The sequence below is a fragment of the Acinonyx jubatus genome, chromosome B3 (genome assembly GCF_027475565.1).
Source record: "Acinonyx jubatus isolate Ajub_Pintada_27869175 chromosome B3, VMU_Ajub_asm_v1.0, whole genome shotgun sequence".
In the NCBI taxonomy this organism is placed as follows: Eukaryota; Metazoa; Chordata; class Mammalia; order Carnivora; family Felidae; genus Acinonyx; species Acinonyx jubatus.
In genome coordinates this window covers 134,681,648-134,698,154 of record NC_069386.1, presented here as the reverse complement: position 1 = coordinate 134,698,154, position 16,507 = coordinate 134,681,648, and the positions used below count along the sequence as shown (strand labels likewise).

The 16,507-nt window shown below is 49.9% G+C and overlaps 1 protein-coding gene across 1 annotated transcript; it reads left to right on the top strand.

Annotated features, from left to right (window-relative positions):
• Nucleotides 1–1,175: 1,175 nt before the first annotated feature.
• On the top strand, nucleotides 1,176–16,043 carry SERPINA11 (serpin family A member 11). Its single transcript, XM_015074972.3, has 5 exons — nucleotides 1,176–1,331; nucleotides 4,858–5,503; nucleotides 10,554–10,827; nucleotides 13,579–13,726; nucleotides 15,722–16,043. Exons 2-5 carry the CDS (start codon nucleotides 4,861–4,863, stop codon nucleotides 15,923–15,925), a joined length of 1,269 nt encoding a protein of 422 aa, XP_014930458.3. The 5' UTR covers nucleotides 1,176–1,331; nucleotides 4,858–4,860; the 3' UTR covers nucleotides 15,926–16,043.
• Nucleotides 16,044–16,507: the final 464 nt, after the last annotated feature.

Here is a 16,507-nt window from a genome sequence, read left to right as displayed (position 1 = left end):
GAAGGGGCACTAAGGAATCTACTCCTGAAATCATCGTTGCACTAGATGCTAACTAATTTGGATGTAAATTTTAAAAAATAAAAAATAAAATTAAAAAAAAAAAGAGTGCCTGTTGATTGGGGCCACTGTGCCAACCCGGACGTGCTTTTCTTTTGCTTTATGCATATGATAATATAATTCTACTCTAACCTTTTATTGTGGGCGGGGGGTTGTATAAATAAGATACTCGCTCTTTGTGAGAAATTAGATGAATGCAAAAATTTACAAAGAAGAGCATAAAAGTCACCCCAAGGTGACTTGCCATCACCAAAATTTCACTCACACGAAATACTCATTTAGTTCCAGGCTTCGTTCTAGATCTTGGGTGATTCATGGTGAACAAGACTCAGAGATACCTTTTATGGGGATTCAAAATAGCAGGAGAGAAGATTTTGCTCCATTTTCCAATTTCCTTCTATCTTTTTCTTTTTCTACAGATGGACAATATTTATTTAAAGCATCAGTAAAGGGATGCCTGGGTGGCTCAGTCAGTTAGGTGTCCAACTCTTGATTTTAGCTCAGGTCACGATCTCACGGTTCATGACATTGAACCCCGTGTCTGGCTCTGTGTTGGCTAAGAAGCCTGCTTGGGATTCTCTCTCTCCCTCTCCCTCCGCCCCTCCCCTGTGCCTACCTCTTTCTAAAAAATAAATTTTTAAGTGTCAGTAAAGGATTAGAATGGTAAGAATCAATAAGATATTGGAGCCTCACCACCCACTTCACGAGCAAGTAATTTAACCTCACGGAACCTCAGTGTCCCCATCTGTTAGGTAGGGATGATTGTGCCTCCCATTCTTTTTCTGTCCAGTTTTATTGAGAAATAACCCATGTACGTTGCTGTGTGTGTCCAAGGGGTGCAGCATGATGGTCGGGTTTATGCATGTGGTGAAATGATGACCCCAACAGGAGGCGTTAGCATCTCGCATTCTTATCGTGAGGGTGATCTGGAAAGCACGCTGTCCAGAACCCACAAAACACCCGTGATGGTTCAGCAGCAACCGCATCGCGACCCCTGCCGTCATCACCGGTATCGGGATATCCTCAAGGGGAGTTGGGTCCGGAATCATGACTCACTGTTTGTAGGGCAGGCAGGCAGGACAGAGCCTTCAAAAAAAAAAAAAAAAAAAAAAAAAAAGGTCCCTTCCTGTTCTCTGTGCACAGTCTTTGCACTGTTCCAGGAATGGACCTGGCAAATATTGACCAGGGCGCTGTGACCCTCCGACACCATTTCCTGTGGGTAGGAAGCCACGCGGTGCTGATGACCCGGGGCCCCCAGCCCAGGGAGCTTTGCTGTGAGTACCTGGCTTATGCGGGGGCGGCTCTGCCCCTCTCTCTCCCTCCCTGTCCCTCTCTGTCCCTCCTCCCCCTCCTCTGGCTTTGGCAGCAGGGAGAGGAGAAATGAGGCCCCTAAAGGAAAAATACGATGATGTACTGCTTCTGAGCTTTAAGTCGGAACTCCAGGTTTCAAGTGACCTTTTATGGAAAGCTTGGTCATCAGAAATTTTGAGAGAGGAACTCCCAGTATACCTGGGAGAGACAAGAAAGCAGAGTAACACAGCCCAAAGCAAGACGACAACGTTGCTGCAGCAAATTTACTAGAGACTCGGTTGTAGCAAAAGGCTTGAGCTTCAGAGCCCTTGCCTGGGATCCGAACCACCCTCCAGCCACTTAACAGGTGCCTATCTTGAGCCTGCGTCCAGTGTCCCCATAGGCACAAGAAGGCACCAATACCTGTGTCTTAAGGCTCTCATACGGATTCAATCTAGTGACACGCGCAAAGTACCTTTTGCACCGCTGGCACTTAGGCCGGCCACTCTTCACTGCCTGTGACTGTTCTGGCATTTCGAGAGCTTTCTCTCCCACCCAACTCCAATAGCACGCCCTTCTTCAGTCTCTGAGACGATCCAAAAAAATAGCGGATCCCCCTGCATTTGAGAATACACCTGGCTGGGAGGAGGCTGTGATACACCAGATATAACATCCCCACACAAAATAAACAATAAGTGGGAATATCATCATTAATTACTGGAGTCCTTAGTTTTCCCCTGGGATCTTTCTGGAAGAGAAATAAAGAAATAGATTAGGTAGAATGACACCCAGCTTCTGTAGAAAGCAGTGACAATTCAATTGCACGCTTCCTACATGTCGGGTGTTTCACACGCGGTATGCCTTGTAATCCTTAAGTGACTCCGCCCCCGGAAGGTGGGCATTGTCCTTTGCATTTTGCAAATGCGGACACTGCCGGTCAGAGAGTTTTCCTTCCCACAGTGGGATCCACAGATCCCACAGTGAGATACTGCAGAGCCTTAATTCAAACCCAAGCCCTCCGACTTTTCATCCTCTTGGGGAAATAGAACCTTCTGCAAGTCTGGCGATCCTTGGGGTGCAGAAGGGTAGAAACGGTGAGTTCAGCGGGATAAAAAGAACCAACCAGTTTTATTACAGCTGTATTTCTTTTTTTTTTTTTAATGTCTATTTATTTTTGAGAGAGACGGAGAAAGCGTGCTAGTGGGGGAGGGGCAGAGAGAGGGGGACAGAGGATCAGAAGCGAAGCACAGAACCCAATGTGGGACTCAAACTCACAAGCCGAGAGATCGTGACCTGAGCTGACGTCGGACGCTTGCTGACTGAGCCACCCAGGTGCCCCACGGCAGCTGTATTCCTGATTTTCTCCAGGAGCAAACTGATTTTTAAATTGTTTGACTTCCCAGCATGAATGGAACCCGACGTTAAGGGAGCCCACCAGAGCTTTGGGGGAGGGAGGGAGGTCACGGCCTTGGGAAATCGCCCGCAGTACTTTGTCCAGCAAAGTTTCAACATAACTGATAATCAGGCTGTACTGGTCCCTCCCAACAACCGGCCTTTGGGGCATTTAGGGCCCCAAGTGCTATAAACCGTCTAAAAATACGATCTCTCCCACACCACCGTGGCATCTGTAAGGGCTCCAGAAAACATTGGTTTGCGCAAACGGTGCCGATTAAGACACAAATGTGGGGCGCCTGGGAGACTCAGTTGGTTGAGCATCAGACTGCGGCTCAGGTCGCGACCTCACCGTTCGTGGGTTTGAGCCCCGCGTCGGGCTCTGTGCTGACGGCTCGGAGCCTGGAGCCCCCTTCAGATTCTGTGTTTCCCTCTCTCTCTGCCCCTCCCCCCCCCCTCAAAAATAAATTAAAAACATTTTTTTTAAAAGACGCAAATGTTATCAAGACAGAAGAGCACCAAGAATCATGTGGTCAGCAGAAGGGTCAGTTCTGAAGGGAGCAGGGGGACGACACTGTCCTTACTGAGGATATCGAGTTCCGGGGGGGGAAAGGGGGAGGGCTCCAAGTGGCCATGTGACAGCGTGTGCACTGTGAAGATGTGCGGTGTGTGCATGGAGACCCTGAAAGGGCACTAGACGAGGGTCAGAATGAGCAGAGATCAGCCATGTCTATGCTGCAGCATCACCTCGAGCTGGAGCTCTGTTCCACCCCCTGAGGAAGGAGTCTCCTGCCCCTGCACCACTTTGACTCCCTGGAAGTAGCTCGAAGGCTTCTCTGGCACATTCTATAACCTGAAGTATAAGAGAGACAGTATTCATTTCCTAGGGCTGCTGCTACAAAGCACCACACCCCAGGGGGGTCTCAATGACAGACAGATATGGCCCCACCGTCATGGCAGCTGGAAGTCCAAGATCAAGGTGTCCGCAGTAGACCACTTCCTTCCGAGGCTGGGAGGGAGAACCCGCTCCAGGCTCCTCCCCGAGCTGCTGGGGGTTTGCTGGCCACCTCTGGCATCCTCGGTTGTAGGAGCATCACCCCGATCTCTGCCTTTGTCCTCACAGGGCCGTCTCCCTGTGTGCGAGTCTGTGCCCAAGTGTCCCCTTTGTAGAAGGACACCAATCATATTAGATCGGGCCCATCTAATGACTTCGTCTTAACTAATTGTACCTCAACTACCCCATTGCCAAACAAGATCGCATTCTGAGACACTGGGGAGTAGAGCTTCGAGCTATGAATTTGGGGGGTGCACAATTCAACACAGGTCAACAGGCATCTTCCCTAACCCTCTGCATCAATTAAGATACAGCCGCTGCATGTGACAAGGGCTGCATGTGACAGCTGCTGCTTCAGACAGCAAGTCTGATGGAGACAGAGTCGGTCTGTGCTCCCAGGCTCCGTCCATCGTGTGGCTTTGCCACGCCTCGTGGGTGGCCCGCATCCACCGGGCCCCCGTGACTCACCACCACATCAGCACCCCAGCTAATGAAAACCCCAAACACTAGAGAACACTCCCCTTTCCTTGGGGACCTGACCCAAGAGCGGCTCCCATCATCCTCTCCCTTCCAACGGGCAAGGGTGGAAGTTGATGTGGCCACACCTCGGTGCTAGCAAGGCCCAGCGTCCCTCACTGTCACAGTGTCCTGAACATCTGCTCCGTAGTCACCCCAATCCTTGAAAGGTGATGAGTGATTCAAAGAAATACTTGAAAGAAGAAAAAGAAAGGAAAAAGGAAGGAAGGAGGAGGGAGGGGGAGGGAGGTCAGAGGTGGGGGGAGAGAGGAAGAGAGAATAAACCAGGGAAGTTTCTTTTTATAGCCCAAGTCCTTTTGTCAACAAAACCTTGTAGACGTATTGATGGTCAAGCAGATTTAGGGCAGCTCTTCAGACTTGGGGGAAAGCGACAGAGCCCCGCCGGCTCACCTCCCACCTCGTCCTCTGCAGGGCCCCTCATGACACCTGTGCGGGGTACAGCTTGGGCGTGAGGCTCACTGGACAAGCAACGGGGACCCTGAGGTTCCGGATGCGGTAGAATGGTGTGTTCACTGTCTTGTTTTCAGAGGATGGGTCCAGCTTGGCTGTGGCTGCTGGGAGCAGCGATCTTGCCCTCTGTCCATTGTCGGCCCTTTCCTGCCCATGGAGATAAGAGTCTCGGGGCGCCTCCAGCCCCCAGCGATCAGCTGTCCGTGCCAGCCCCCGCCTACCACAAAATCACACCAACCATCACCAACTTTGCCTTGCGCTTGTACAAGCAGCTGGCCGCAGAAGCCTCGGGCAACATCTTCTTCTCCCCGGTGAGCATCTCTGCCACCCTGGCCCTGCTCTCTCTGGGGGCCCAGGCTGACACCCCGACTCAGATCCTGGAGGGCCTTGGCTTCAACCTCACGGAGATCTCGGAAGCGGACATCCACCGGGGTTTCCAGAGCCTCATCCACACCCTTGACCTGCCCAGCCCCAAACTTGAACTGAAAGTAGGCAACTCCTTGTTTCTGGACAAGCAGCTAAAGCCTCGGCAGCACTTTTTGGACACCGTCCGGGAGCTGTACGGAGCGTTTGCTTTTTCTGCCAACTTCACAGATTCCGCCATGACCAGGAGGCAGATTAACGAGTACGTGAGAAAGCAGACGTACGGGCAGGTGGCGGACTGCCTCCAGGAGTTCACGCGAGACACGCTCATGGTTGTCCTGAATTACATCTTCTTCAAAGGTGAGGGCTGGCTCGGGCCGAATCCCTTCTGCCTCCTTGCCCCTGAAAGGCACCTGTCTTGAAGTCTTGCAGCGGCTCCAAATATTTAAAGCATCTTAGATGACTACTTCTTGACTTATCGACATTTGTTCGCTCTTGCCATTTCCTTCTGTTCAGTTTTTACTTATTTTTTGTTATACACCCTATCATACTCTCCTAGGAATAACTCCTTTTTTAGAAAAATTTTATTTTTTATATGACTGTCTATCTTGAGCATAGACAAATTTTTTTAATGTTTATTTCTGAGAGAGAGCGAGAGATAGAGTGCGGGGGGCGGGGGGGGGGGAGCAGAGAGAGAGGGAGACACAGAATGCGAAGCAGGCTCCGGGCTCTGAGCTGTCAGCACAGAGTCCGGTGCGAGGCTCGATCCCATGAACCGCGAGATCCTGACCCGAGCCGAAGTCAGACGTTCAACCGACTGAGCCACCCAGGCGCTCCCGAGCATAGAAAAGTGTATAGCATATTAAAACCACCATATACTCCCCCGCCAAGAATGGATGTTTACATTTTACCATTGGCTTCAGATTTTTATTTTATTTTTTTAAAAAATGCAATGTTGCAGGTAGAGTTCACCTCCTTTTGCACCCTTCCCTGGTCCCGTTTCCTCCCAGAGGCAACCACTGTCCTATGTGTTCTAAACTTTACCAGAATTGTATCATCCTGTACATATTACCTTGGGCTTATGTTCTAGTGCCCTCACCACATCTTAATTTGTGTGAACAGCTTATTAGCCCATTGTGACTGCCGTGTGAACACTCGCTCCCTGTAGGGCTCATTTCTTCTACTCGGGTTATTTCCTGACTTAGTAGCATGTATCTCGATTGTGATACTAGGAAAGTGAGCTCCTCCATTGTTTTAAACTCAGGTCCATTCAGATGTTTGTTTTTACCTGATGTTTGTGTCTCTTCCGGGATCCACGTTACGCTGGATCGCCACGTCATTGGGGGCTCCTCTGGACTGTGACGGTGTCTCAGACTTTCCTTGCTTGTAATGACCTTGCCAGTTTCAAACAGTGCCGGCGAGGTACTTGGTAGCATGTCTGTAAGTTGGGACTTGCTTGTTTTTCTCGTGATTAAAACTGGGGTAACGGGACGTGGAGAGGAGGGCCACACAGGGGAAGGGCCATTCTTATCGCATCACGGCAAGGATACGTACTCTCGGCGTGACTTACCGCTGTTGATGTTGACTTGGACCATCCGGCTAAGGTCACGCCCGTCATATTTCTCTGTTGTAAAGTAACCCTTTTCCGAATTGCCAGACTGTGCTCTTTGGAGGAAGTCACCGTGCCCATCCCACACTTCGGGAGTGGGAAGTTATGTTCCCTCTCCTTGAGAAAGGAGGACCTACCTCAATTATTTGGAATTCTTCGGTATGGGAGATTTTTCTCTTCTCTCACATTTATTTATTCAATCATTTGCTTACATCATTATGGACTCAAGGGTATGCATTTCATATTCTGGGTTGCAATCGACTAATACTTAGTTTTGTTGCTTAAAATTTTCTGGCACTGATCATCAGGAGAACTTTTCAGTTGGTTCCTTGATATGCCCCCATCATTGCTGATTTTCCTTCCTTTCTGGAGCACTTCCTTGCTTTCTGGCAGGACACCTCAAGCTCATCTTTTATAACTCCTGCCCCACCCCACCCCACCCCCACCCCACAAAACGTCTCTGTCTCTCCATGCTGCCATCTAGCTGATTCCTTCCGCCCAATTTCCCTTTTACTAATTACCTCAAAAGCCATGCTGCTTATTACTTCAAACCCGTCCACTGAATTCTCAATCTCACTGACTGTATTTTCGCCTCGAGGTCTTAGTTTTTTAAGACCTATTGTTTTGTCCCAGTGGCCCATCTGATGAATTTTAGTCCTTCCGTTTTTTTAACACACTTTTCAAAATGTCTTTCGGATTATTCCATTATCTGGAGATCTCGAGCTGTGAATTCTTGGGTTCGTTACCCCAACTGCTTATCTTTCAGGAGAGGATTGAGATTTTCAGCTTTGAGCTCATCTTCAGTGGAAATTCTCTTTTTGTGAGTTTCTTACGGCCTGTTGTGGCAAGGTCTCTGGGAGACAATTTCACATTTGCCTCCGGTATAGTCTTATTGGTTTCCCTGGTTCTATTTTAATTTCTAGGTTGGGGAGTCCCTGCACCGAATGAGTAATAACAACAAAGAACCCAGAGCAGGTGACTCCTCCCATCTACCCCCAGCCTGGGAATGCGGTGACCTATTCTACCTCATCCCTGGGCTGCTCGACAGAGTTTTGCAATCCAGTCTTCCCGGACGGGGAAGGGATTGCCTTTCGTAGCTTTTGACTATCTGCAGAGAGATCGGTTCCAAGCGTGGTCGTGAATTTTATTTCCCTTGAGAAGGCATTAAGCACCACCCCTGAAGGGCTGTATCTGATTCTGATAACCCCTGAGCCAAATGACTTCCAAATCAGAGACACACATTCCTGCTTTGTATCTGGAAGCTTTGAGTCTTGTTGTTGAACTCAGCTGTTTATTTATTTATTTACTTATTTATTTATTTATTTATTTTTCCATTAGAGCAGACAAAGGAAGAGCTGGGAGAGAGGACTTACTTGAGTTTCTTCTTGGGGAACAGTGCTTGTGGCAGGTGACAGCATGGGGACCCAGGCGAGACTGGCACTTGCAGCAGATGACCTTGTCATAGTCCCATTCCTGGGCCGGCTGGCGGTGGGAAGGCCCAGCGATGCCACCTGCCAGGTGACACAGCGAGCACAGGGTGACTCTTCCTGGACATCGTAGCCTGAGAGAGGACGGCCATCCTCCAGCTGTTTGCCCACAAAAATTAGATGCCCCCCTTGTCTTGGAGTTTTGGCTTTGACATTCTCAGGGGTGTCACTGGGCTCGACCGTGATGGTGATGGGCCTGCCTGTCAAGGTCTTCACAAAGCTCTGCCTCTCTGCATCTGCCACAAGGCCACGGCCCCCAAACCACTCAGCTGCCTAGTCAAAGGGAAAGAGAGGTCAAGTATGTTTAAAATGTTTGCCGAGTGAATGATTTCAAGTCGAACTTAGGTCTCGTTTTGAGGCCTCTAGGAACGGTATTCACTAATTTGTTTTCAAATATACATCGAAATTAGTCAGAGAAAGACAAATACCGTATGACTTCACTCTTATGTGGAATTTAGGATACAAAACAGATGAACACAAGGAAGAGAAGCAAAAATAATATAAAAACAATATAAAAATAATATAAAAACAAGGCGGGCAAAACACAGCAGACTCTCATGTTTAAGTCAGAGAACAAACTGAGGGCTGCTGGAGGGCTTGTAGGTGGGGGGATGGGCTCAACGGGCCAGGAACATTAAGGAAGACACTTGGTGGGGTGAGCACTGAGTGTGACACACAGGGGATGAATCTCAGGAATCTATTCCTGAAATCATCATTGCACTATATGCTAACTTGGATGTAAATTTGAAAATAAATAAATTAATGAATGAATGAATTAAATATACATCAAGTACTTACTACGTTTCAGGGACTTTGTTAGTGTCTTGGGGAACTCTATGAATAAGATAGAGTTTTCCTATCCTTATGTAGCTCATAGTCCCAGCAGAGCTGCAAATGAGTAAAAAGGCAATTGCAACTCAACGGGAAAGTAAGTTCTGCTTGAGTCGGCATGGGTGCCATGGAGTTCTCGAAAGATACAGTTTTCCAGACTTGGGGAGTGTGGGAAGGCTTCCTGGAAGAGAAGGCATCTAAGCCGAGACATGAAGAGTGAGTTGGATTTACTCAAGCCAAGAGGCCGTAAGAGAGGTGGGGAAAAGAGGGTTCAGGTTGAAAGCCCAGTGCGTGCAGAGGTCCAAGGAAAAGAAAAAACTGTGGCACTTTCAAGGAACTGAAATGAATTTAGTCGGACTGGAACACAGAACACAAGAGCAGAGTGCCTGGGGGACAGTACCAAGAGTTGCGATTAAAGGATAAGCAGGAACTGTGTGGAGAATTCTAGGATTCACCTGTAGGATACCAGAATTACCAAGAAGTTTGAAGCAGTGGCGTGGCATGATCACGTCTGTTTTAAAACGATCAGTCTGGCTGCAATCTGGAAAATGGAAAATGGTTTGGAGGAGAGGAAGGGTGGGAGAACAAAGACTAGTCAGGAGGTTCTCGAAGGGCTCCAAAGTAAGGAAGGTGGCCGCTTTGGATAAAGTTGCAGCCTTGGAGGTGGAATCGGCAATACTTGGCCACTGGTGGGATGTGGGCAAGAGGGACAGGATGAGCCAGCTTCCCATCACCAAGACCAGGGCTCTCAGGAGGCCAAGTCCGGAGGCTGTGGTGCGTGGAGACAGACCGTAAGGAGAAAGAGAGGATACTGCACACGTGGACAAGGCTGTGACCCACAGATGCCACATTTCTTGTGTCTTAATGAGCTTTTTGGCATGATATGTAACATTGTATTAACTGAAATCTTTCTCCTTTTTCAACCTGAGTATTAGGAAGTTCAGAGGTGGCGGGGGGGGGGGCTCTTGACCTTCTCTGTAGGAGATTGTTTAGCGTGGCAGTGAAGGGTCAAGTCAGTGTTTGCAAAGAACATGAGCTGTGGAGCCGGTCAAGCTCTAGTCCCTGTTCTACCACCTAATGGCTCTGCAGATTGGGTATGCTTCTATAAATTCCCAGGGACTCAGCTTCTCGCTGCTGACATGGAGATCCTAATACTTGTTTAATATTAATATTCATGCAAGTGTAAAGAGATAATGCCTTGCACATGGAAGGTAAAAGAACATTTTAGCTTCTTGAAAGTTACATTGCTCTGAAATGGAACAAAATCGTAGACCATTGGGGCTTAAGTGCTGGGGGGCTCACTCTGGCAGCTGAGCCGGCCGTAAATTCTGGCCCCCTGATTCTGTATCCACGCCACTTCTCTGCCTTATATTTATATACACCCCAAGAGGAAATCACCAAACCAGTGCGGCTTAGTACATGTCTGCCCACAGTTGCTCTCTTGGAGTGTGTTCTCATAGTTTTGTGGATTTTGTGTCCTAAGCTAAGTGGAAGCATCCTTTCGATCGCTACCAGACCCAGAAGCAAGAAAGCTTCTTCGTGGACGAGCGGACCTCCGTCCGCATCCCCATGATGCACCAGAAGGAAATGCACAGATTCCTGTATGACCAGGAAATGGCTTGCACCGTCCTGCAGATAGAATACAGTGGAAACGCCCTGGCCCTGCTGATCCTCCCCGACCCAGGGAAAATGGAGCAGGTGGAGGCAGCTCTGGAGCCAGAGACCCTGAGAAAATGGGATCGATGGCTTCTGCCCAGGTAAGTGTCAGAGCAGAAGGACCCCGGCAGACTTGATTCAAGAATCCAGGCCAGCCTTGATCGATGCCAACTGCAAAAGCCCAACCCTTAGGTTTGGCTCGTTATTCTGCCCGTCAACTAACCTATGTGGGTTTGGGGCAATTTTCTTGCCTTTTGGGTCTCCAACTGCCGCAAATGTAAAATGAGGTCATAATAACTGTCCCCATTGGGTTGCTTGGAAGATTGATCAAGTTAATACATATAAAGTCCTGAGACTGGTCACGATAAGTGCTCAGCAGGCATGCATCATTCGTATCCCTTCCCGAGGGTTTCTCTGGCCAACTGTCCTTCCTCTGGTTTCTCCCTTTTTTCCGAATGATTTACCACCAGAATGTAGCGAAGTGTAGGCAAAAAAAAAAATCAGATGAAGGACAATTATTAAGAATACTTATGACTCCCACAGAACAGTGTATATTTCTCAAAAGAGCTCCTACTTTTTAGTTTACTTAAAAATTCATTTGACCAAAACGTAGAAGAAAGGGATACCACTACCTGTGACACAGTTGCGAGAATCTCCATGAACAGTGTAGGTTTTATTTAGGTGCCCAATCTGCTAGTGCACCTCCTGGGTGGTGTAATGCTGAATAAACAGGAGTGAGGGATTCTGTTTTCCTCTCTCTCTGTCCCTCCCCCACCCTCACTCTCTGTCTCTCAAAATAGACGAACTTAAAAAAGAAAAGGAAAGAGAGTATCTGTTCTCTCTCTCAATTCGGTGGGTGGACTGGGCTCGGCCGAGTGGTTCTCACTTGGGGCTTTCCTGCACTAGAGTCAGATGCTGGCTGGGGCTAGAGCATTGAAGCCTCAGGTGTCTCCTGGACCAGCTGTCTCCTCAGATAAGGGCTGAACAGGTGTCTCTCTCTCCGTGCAGCGTCTCCAGGAGACTAGCTTGGTCTCCTGCACGGCAGCTTGGTGCAGCTGATGTTGTTATATGGCAGCTCAGGTCTCCGGGAAGGGGTGTTCCAAAAGAAAGGCAGCGAAAATTCCTGCTCTTTTAAGATCTGGGCCCCAAAGTGTCTCTTCTGTCATATTCTTTTGGCCGGAGCAGTCACGGAGCCCACCCTGGTGTGGGGGGAGGGTGCATATACCAAAACTCCTGATGGCCGACTTGAAGTTCTAATACACCATCACTTGGTAGGTACCCTGTAGGTGCCCACAGGAGCCTCCCCTCAGCTCCCCAACTGTACTGAGGGGTAGGAAAAGGTGTTTGTGTTTGGGCAGAGATTCAAGTACCAAGTAAAAGAGACAGAGGTCAAGGACCTCTGCCCTTGAGAGGACGAGAAGAGAATAGCCCTGTTGTCTATGAATCCACGTAGCTGTGGCCGGTTTCTGATTCCAGCCCCATATTCTCAAGCCCCCCTGGGGTGAGCCTGTCCCTTCCCCCCAGCACAGAAGGAAATACGATAGCATCTTCCAGACCAACAGATTTTCCCTCCAGAAGGTCTGTTTTGACCTCTCGCTCTGACTTTCACGAAGCAAGACCAACTGAAGTTATTTTTCTAAACCTCGGACGTCCCCTGTTCCTGGTTCTCGGGCCAGAAAGTTATGATACCACAGCAACACTGGGCGGCTTTCAGACACGAATAGTTCAGACTGCCAGGCCTCCCTCCGTTCAGCTGTGAGGAAGGTTCACTTGCCCAGGGGACTCGGGCTCACTGGTACCTGTTCATTCCTCATTGATGTGGGTCGAACACCTGCTGTGTGTTGGGCTCTCAGCCAGACACCCCTCTGCTAGACTCGACTCAGACTCCTTCATGGGCTGGGCCTGCCCTCAGGGCTCCCTGCGGACAGTTCGCCTAGTGGGCCGAGATAGCCTTGTTTTCTGTTTCCCACGACCTTCCCCTGCTCTTCGCTGTTCAACCCTTGACTTCCAACTGCCTCGTACTCCCACTGGGCATCCGGACACTCCTATTGCCGCAGAAGTTAACTGGCAAGGACGTGATCAGCAGCTTTAGGGTCTGAATTCATCAGAAGCAAAGGTTTCCAAGCCGGTTCTTACCTAGCCCAGCTTGCAGGCGCCCTGCTCTGGCAACAGTCAAGCAATAATCGAGAAGAAGAATCCCAAGAATGGAAGGACAGACTTACTCAGTGTCAAAGGAGACTTGTGACTTTACCATGGGCAGGGTGCTGATCTGATGGCAAAGGCCAGTCGTAGGGCAGAGATTGGCCCACATTCTACACACGCTTTCGGTCGTAAGATCCTCACGATGGCCCGAGGCCCAGACAGGAAGAGCTGACAGTGGCTTGTATTAGGGGGTTGCCAGCAGACGGATTCAGGATTCAGTTCTGAAGCGGGGCCAGCAGAACCTGATGATCAATTGGATACGGAGGCGGGAGACTGTCTAGCAGTATTTACCTTGCGTGGCTGTTATTTGCATTTGATCAGTTAAGCCTTGTGAAATCCCTTGCCCGATGTAGAAAGTCCTCCAAAAACGTGCCCGAGATGAGGACACATGGCCATGCTGGGAGTCTTCTCAGATCCAAACACAGGAGGGCTGAGGAGGTCACAAGAGGTCTGGAAAGGTCCGAAGAGGAGGGAGCTGCAGGGGGGGTGGGGGGGTGGAATGTTCTCGCACCGCAGGGAATATTGTGGCAGGACCGGCTCCCCCTCACCCTGGGAAACGCTTCTGCCTCCCAAAGCTGGGGACAGCCTACAGACCGGGCGGGAGCAGCACAGTTAATGAGACCACACCACCTCTCTGATTCTCCCTGCAGCCTGTTGGATTTACACCTGCCAAGGTTTTCCATTTCTGGAACATACCACCTTGAAGAAATACTTCCCCACATTGGTCTCACCAACATCTTCAACCTAGAAGCTGACTTATCAGGAATCACTGAGCAGCTCAACAAAACCATCTCCCGGGTAAGGTGGTAAACGTGGACGGAGGGGACAGTCTTTTCTCCTTTCAAGTGTGCGTTTGAAAGTCAAGTTTCCCTTTCCTTTTCCTATTCTGGGTCTGGATCGCAATCCACCAGGCTTATTTTCAGGGGCAGCGCTCTTTCCACCTCTCCTCCCTATCCTTCGGAGCAGGGACACCGAGTCCTGAAGAGACACGCACTAGGGGTCATCCACAGTGCCAGAATTTTCCCAGGTGTGGGAAAAGCTTTGCCTTCGTTCCCCATACTTCCGCAAGGGCAGGCATTGAAACTCCATCTGTCTTTGTTATAGTTAGAGAGAGTAGTGGGGCATGAATACAAAAATGTATCCGGCAGCCTTGCTGCAGAGGCCCGTAAGCCCCAAATCTCAGTGCATTGTGGTGACAGTGGCTTATTTCCTGTCTACGGTACATGTCAGAGGTATGTTACTACCACAGGGCTGTGGACTTACTTCACACTGCGTCTCCCTTCCAGGATGCAGGAGAAAGGAGAAGTCCCTACTTGGGACATGCCATTCCCACGGTGATGGGAAAAAAGCAAGAGAAACTGTGTGATCGCTCTCCGCGTTTCTCTTCGCTGTGGCCTATGTCAAGGCCCCTCACGTGCTGCTGGCCAAAGCAAGTCCCATAGCCAAGACGGCCATCAGTGGGCTGGGTCTGTGTTCTCTTCCAGAAGGAGGCCGTTGGTAGTCACAAGGCATGGGTGGGGATCCATGACTCTCTACCAGGAAGAGACAGTTAACCACTGGGAATAACCATGTAATTTTCCTTCCCTGCTCTATCTTTTATGTTTTAGGCGAGAGTCATTAATTGTCGCTTGAGTCTTTGTTATAATTTATTTTTTGAGAGAGAGAGAAAAGACGGAAGTGAGTGAGGGGCAGAGAAAGAGAGAATCCCAGGCAGGGCAGGGGGAGAGAGAGAGAAGCAGGGCTCACACAGAGCAGGGCTCGAGCTCACCCAAAGCTGGGCTTGTGCTCACCTGATGTAGGACTCGAACTCACGAACCGTGAGATTATGACCCGAGCTGAAGTCAGAGGCTTAACGACACCCGGGCACCCTTTGCTACAAACTTCATGAGGAAAGCATTCTGTCTTTTGCTTGGGAAAGATCAGCTGAGATCAGGAATGTAAAACAAGGCAATAGGGAGTGTGTGCACGGGAGTGTGTGTGTGCACGGGAGTGTGTACGTGCATGTGTGTGAACAAGAAGGAAAAGAAATAACTTGGCTCTTTAAAGAACTTATTTCTCAGTGTATCCCTTCATAGAACTTTTCAGAAGTGAAAGGGATTGTCAAGGCCAAAATTTTTCAACTTTTTTTTAAAGCCTCAGAATCCTTTCTTCCGAAGAAATTGTGTGACAATGAGGGTTAAAAAAAAAAAAAAAAAAGGAATATTGTGGCAGGACCGGCTCCCCCTCACCCTGGGAAACGCTTCTGCCTCCCAAAGCTGGGGACAGCCTACAGACCGGGCGGGAGCAGCACAGTTAATGAGAGCGAATGTAGCGAAGCCACAGCTTCCTCACAGAGGAGGATAGAAGGTTTGGCACATCGGACAACCCGGTTCCCGGAGCTCATGTTAAAAACCAGTGATTTAGGCTGAGCAGGTCGTTATAGAGAAGAGGCGACTGAGGCTTAGAGAATGTGCGTGCAGCTCGGAGCGGAAAATGGCCCTCAGCTCGTGTCGCCTGTGCCCAGATGCTTCTGTCATGCTCCCAGAACTTGCCGTTGGGAGTTTGCGGCCAGGTTCATGCTCGGCCCGGCTCAAACCCATCTGTCTTCTGCCAGAGAGCAAACAGCACCATCAAGGCCAGCCCCCGGGATGTGGAAGAGGGAAGAAGCAAGAAAAATGAAGGCTGCAGCTGCCTCCTTGGAAGGCGCCTGAGGGGGTGACTCTATGTCCATCTCCCTAGAACCACACCAGGTGGGATCTGTCCCCTGAAAGCGCCCGGGGCTGATGCTGTCCCTGTCCCCTTCTCCCCCTCCAGGTGTCACACAAGGCGGCAGTGGACATGAACGTGTGGGGAACCAGGGCAGCGGCTGCCTCGGGCCTGCTCTCTCAGCCTCAGGCTCTGAACACAACTTGGGCCCCACAGGCACGTTTCAACAGGCCTTTCCTGGTGCTCTTTTGGGAGGTGACCACTCAGAGTTTGCTCTTCCTGGGGAAAGTCGTCAACCCGGCTGCAGGGTGACCGTAGTGGGAGGCCGGGTGGCGGTTTGTCTGCCCCGGAACAATCAGGAAGGCCAGCGGATGGGCAGCCTGCACCGTGGGCTGCCATGAGGAGCAGTTACTCAGTGTGCAAAGATCCCAATAAATCTTGGTTTTTGTGAACATTGGGTTTTGGGTTTTGTGAACATTGAGGTGTAATGTTTATAAGGGAAGGTCAGCATGCAGAGCAGCCTTGAGCCGTATGTCCTACGATCTCCCTAGACCGTGATTGGATGGTCAAAAATGAACACGGCTCATGTGGTACCCACCCCCCCACCATGGGAGATGCCCACCACTCCTTCCATCACAGCGGGTCTTTCCTGAGGGTCCCAGGAAAAGGCACAAAGGACATCAGAAGGAATGAGGAGCTTTCTCCCTTCACGGTGGCTGACCTCGGCTCTACCGCCAAGTGAGGCCGTCCTGAAATGTCAGGGCCCCGGTGTCAGGGATGAGATCACTTTCAGAGGAGATTGGGGCCAGGGCAGGGGCTCCAAATCACGCTCTGTGAAAAGAAAGGGGGCGGGGTGAGGATGGCCAGTGCAATAATGGGCCAATGCAGCATGGG

Excerpts from the sequence above, each read along its gene's own strand:
- SERPINA11 (XM_015074972.3), top strand. The coding sequence starts at position 4,861 with ATGGGTCCAGCTTGGCTGTGGCTGCTGGGAGCAGCGATCTTGCCCTCT. Across the intron at positions 10,828-13,578 it reads GATCGATGGCTTCTGCCCAG|CCTGTTGGATTTACACCTGC; the intron begins GTAAGTGTCAGA and ends TTCTCCCTGCAG. Across the intron at positions 13,727-15,721 it reads TCAACAAAACCATCTCCCGG|GTGTCACACAAGGCGGCAGT; the intron begins GTAAGGTGGTAA and ends CTCCCCCTCCAG.